Source organism: Mesitornis unicolor, unplaced genomic scaffold, assembly GCF_000695765.1.
Source record: "Mesitornis unicolor isolate BGI_N332 unplaced genomic scaffold, ASM69576v1 scaffold6106, whole genome shotgun sequence".
Lineage (NCBI taxonomy): Eukaryota > Metazoa > Chordata > Aves > Mesitornithiformes > Mesitornithidae > Mesitornis > Mesitornis unicolor.
In genome coordinates this window covers 17,926-22,632 of record NW_010191569.1, presented here as the reverse complement: position 1 = coordinate 22,632, position 4,707 = coordinate 17,926, and the positions used below count along the sequence as shown (strand labels likewise).

General features: G+C 43.2%; 1 protein-coding gene across 1 annotated transcript; it reads right to left on the bottom strand.

The window, feature by feature from the left end:
• Positions 1-217: 217 nt before the first annotated feature.
• On the bottom strand, positions 218-4,325 carry LOC104542454 (msx2-interacting protein-like; the record flags this gene model as incomplete). The annotated part of the gene is made up of 2 exons (XM_010186772.1): positions 218-698; positions 4,005-4,325. Coding segments are annotated over 2 exons (802 nt in total), but the record flags the coding sequence as incomplete, so codon positions are not given.
• Between the last annotated feature and the right edge of the window lie 382 nt (positions 4,326-4,707).

Genomic DNA, 4,707 nt, shown 5'->3' with positions numbered 1-4,707 from the left:
ACGCTGCACAGATCCACCATGGAAAATAACGAACGCCAGCAACAGCACTCCCCTCGGATCCCACTCGTGTCTCGCGCCCACTTGGGTCTTCTTACATTTCACACCGGTTTACTTCTACACCAGCGAATACCACTTTGCCACCTTCTATGTTCACAGTGCGGGCGCGCAACTCCGCAGAAAACGACCCGCCAAGCCCCCAGCTTTGGGTCAGGAGACCTTACCTGTCGCTGCTGGTACTGCTGCTGCTGCTGATGGAGTCGCTGCTGGAAGATCTGCTTCGGGATCCGCTGCCGCTGGGGGAGCGCGTGGGTCGGGACGCCTGACTGGCCAAGCGCTGCGGGGACTGGGTCCTGGACTGGGATGAGTGCGGCGACCGACTCCTGCTGTGCTGGTAATTCCTCTCTGGCCTTCTGCCTCGTACCTCCCGTGTAATATCATCCCTGTAGATATCCCTGTGTACCACACTGGGCAATGTAAACTGCTCGCGGGCCCTAGGTTCGTAACGGGGGTCGTGAGCATCAAAACGGTTTGGACTTCGACTCCGAGAAGTATAATAGAGCCCGTGTTGTAAAGTCCGCTCTCGAGGATCTCTATAGTAATCCTGATCGTAATGTCTCGTCCGATCAAATCCTCCCGTCCCCCGCTCATGGTGTCCATAGGCACTATGTTCATAAGCACGCTCCCTGTTATCTGAAGCCCTGCATTTAGGAAGGGGGAAAAATATTTCATCAGAAAGGGGCAAGCACAACTAAAAGCAAATCATGCAAACATTCACGTCAGCACTGAACTTATTTTTGCGACTGCTTCTCCACTAAACAGCGAGAACCTATCAAGCAAACACTGACAAACTTAAAAACATTGTACTTGACTCCAAAGTTATATTCATATATGATAAAGCTGAGCAATCATTTTGTTTTAATCACAACGTTGGGCTTTCATGACCAGCATCTTGGCTGCACAGGAAAAAAATACTGCTTTCCAGTGCAGAATCCTCATTAAAGTTGCATTTGGTTTTTCATTTTCCTTTAAATTCAGTAAACAAGAAAAGCTTCATGTCTGTGGACATCATCATTAACTTTTTAATTTTTTCGCCTCCATTTTTGCTTAAGAGCTTCAAAAATTTTCCTGGAATTTGGTAATTACTGGAGCTCTTCTCATTATCCTTCTGCAAAAATGGCATCGCAAATACGGCTGTAGCCATGAAAGCCTCCGTGCAAAGCATGACCCAGAGGTAAGAAGCTGCTTTCAAAAGGGGTAGCGTAACCCATAGAGAAGGCCCAGAAAATGAGGGGTTTTCTTGTTGCTGCTCTAAAATATTTCATCCTCTTGGAGGGAATTTTGCTTTTCTCAGACTGCTACACTCGATTCTCGTCAGAGCTGCTTACACTAAAGAAACACCTTGATTATTAACATGGGAATACTGAAACTGTATGGGTGCAGGCCCCCAAAAGATACTAAGAGCCTGCACAAGGAGTATAAATGCCAATTTTCAGTAGGTGTTTTTGTTTGCAGAGGCTGCAATCACAGAATTTCTGTCTTCACAAGCACTCTGCTTTCCAGTAGCTAAGGCCGATTTGGTTTCAGTATTTCAAATATTTTGTCTGCCAGCTGAGAAAGGCTCTATGTTCTAAGAAAGTTAGTGTGATCTCTCAAATACAGAGATAGTAAAACTGACAGATAAAGTTAAAAGAACATTACAAATAGTTTAGTAGTCTAATTTAGACATGGACCGGGACGGTACGTCTAAGTTACGTCCGCAAAATGAAAGATCAAGAATGATTACGCTGAATGTTTAATACTTGCAAAATTCTAAATATGTCAGGGTAGCCAAAGTTAATTTAGAATTTAATTATCCATCTTATGAAGGACATTTCAACCTTTTTTTTCCAGCCTTCTCTCTCTGATTCTTCCTTCAGAATCAATTATTACCACTTCAATCCCCTGAATCCCAATAACCCAGTTCTGCCTCGTGCTTCCTCCTCCTCTCCTGCATCACGGCTCTGTCTTCCATTTAAAATGGCAGAAACCTTTCAGGTATCTTTTATAAACTGAAAATGGGACTTGAATCTTTTCGGATTAGCATCTCAGGAAGTTCCTTCCATTCCTTCTCCAATGAATCACTAGATCCCTCATCCCCTAAATAGATTCATCCTCTGCTGTTAAATTGTAACTCATTCTCAAGGTTTCTACAGAGCTAGCTCATGTTTTGCCTGCTTTTTTCTCTATATAAGAAACTATGTAACCACTGCAACAGAAAGTTACTAACTTACAAATCTGCTTGAAATTCATTGTTGCTTTTCTGCTTTCATTATCTCTTGCTCGCAACAATGGCATTTTGAAAGCTATTTCAGAAACACGTCTCTTTTTTCTCCCCTTTTGAAGGACCGAGATCAACAATTTTATAAATGATTGCATTTAGCATCCTACAAAGTGTTAATGAGTGAAAGCCGATTTAATGAGGTAAGAGAAAAAGCAGTATTTTCTAGAGGGTTACTGCTATACAGCTGACATAAAAGAACAAAGTCCTTATCCATGAAAAGGACACAGAAGACAGACAGAGGAGCTAGCAGAGCTGAAAATCTAACGGCTACAGTGCTTTTTTGATTTATCTATTAGTACTAAGTACTACTGGAGTTAGTGGAAAGAGAGGGTTTGACTTGGGTTAGGAGAGGGGCTAATATACACAGGGCAGGACATACCAACCTTTTCCAAGTGTGGAAACACGACCTATATTCCCAATTAAATCTAGGGAGAGAATTGTGAACATAACTTCCCCAATTTTGGCCCCTCTTACAGGGGTAATCCACCTTCTTAATGGGCAAGGGTGTCAAATGATATTTTAGATGAACCAACAAGAAAAAAAAAAATCTTAGTGACAAGACAAAAAAGAAAAAATTCCACTGGAAGGAAGCAGTCCCAGACTGAAACCATAACTCTGAAACCCCCAGACTTCTTTCTTGAGACAGTAGGCGCTTAAATAGATCCGTTATTTTAATTTCCAGCCCTACGTCTGAATCAAGCAGCTGGCAGAAGATCACCCAGTGCACGAGGGCGCTCAGCGCTGCTGGCCAGCAGGCATCATCCTCTAGCCGCCTTTGTAACCATCCAGCCCAGTCACTGCTCACTGGCGTATCCACAAACTGTATTAGCGCCACGTCCTTAAAACTAAAGTATGTTTAATGTGGAGTAGCAAAGAGCTTTTTAAGTGACTAGATAGTAATCCACTCCCCATGGCTACTGGCGTGTTGACTGTATACCATCCAATAAATTCAAGGCAGTAGTTCTTATCCCAGCATTAAAAAACACACTATAATTTCCAAAATTTAGTCATGTCCATCATCTCATTTTGCCAATACCATCAGAAAGAATAATCCCAATAACTTGGAAAGGATGTAGATCCAAAATGGAAACATCACAAGCTGCCTTCGGTCTTCTCCATCCAAGCGTAATTTCCACGGCTACGTGTTGTCTGTAGAATCCAAGGGGCCGCATCAATAAAGGTTTACTAGAAATTTTGTGGTGACAATCCAATTAACATACCAGCTGCGTACAGTGAGAACTGAGAGCTAGGCATCAAGCTTTCACAGAATTTTAGGTTCTAGTATTCCGAAGATACTCCACAGAGAGCTTCACCACATGTTGTAGAGTAAGATAGCTCCATCTGGCAGCAGGGATACATCCGAGCAAGGCCTTAATATTATCCAAGAAATGGAATCGTTATTTCTAGAAAAGAGTAACTCCAATATCGATGCTGGCCAAAGGAAATCTTCCATCTTAAAACCACCTCGTTTCAAGTGTAGATATCCAACCAGCTGCAGAAAACATCCTCTATGGATCCACAAGGTACCAGCCACTGGGATAGAAATCACTTCCGTTTCCAACCCAAAATAGGAAACATAGATAATTCCCAAAATTTTAAATCCATCTGGGGGCCCTAGATACGAGTTTGTGTTTCTCACCATATCAAATACAAAATACCTGCCTAGAGAAACCTTGGAACTTACCCATCAAGTCTCCGCTCATAACGTCCTTCCCGTGCATGAAGCGATGGTGGGGGACCGTAAGTGGGCCCCCCACCACCTCCTCTGAACCCAGAAACCTCTCTACTACGAGATGCTATGGAAACTGTATCATCCAAGCCCCGAGCAGCACTGGGAATGGTTCCTGGTTCATTATAATCCGTCCGTAGGTCTCTATCTCCCATTTTGTTGACAGAGTTGTGTGCCTTCTGCGCACTTTTGATGTCCACAAAATCCACAAACGCTGCCACTCCGCCTTCCGACCCCCTCTTAGGGAGTATTTTGACACTTTCGACACGTCCATATCTGGAAGAAAAGCAAAGCAGAGCACACGGATTAGCGCTGGTAGAAAAAGACCGCATTTAATAACATCGCCTCCTGCAAAATCAACATCAGTTTCAAACCATTTGCCCTTCCCACGCAGCACGAAAATCAATTTCAAAGCACAGCAGAGGCTGGAATACGCGTTTTCAGACAGGGGGAAAAAATCCATTTGCAAAGGGGAAAAAGCCATTTAAACTTTCCATCGTTGTATTTAAAACTCCTCTCTTTTGGTTAGCCTGACATGAGATCACCCCTTTTCTAATAACAGAGCAGCAGCAGCTGAAGAAATAGAAAGGTTTTCGCAATTAGAGCAGCCCTTCTCATCATTAATCTGACACGCAAAGCATAATTAAACCAAAACTGT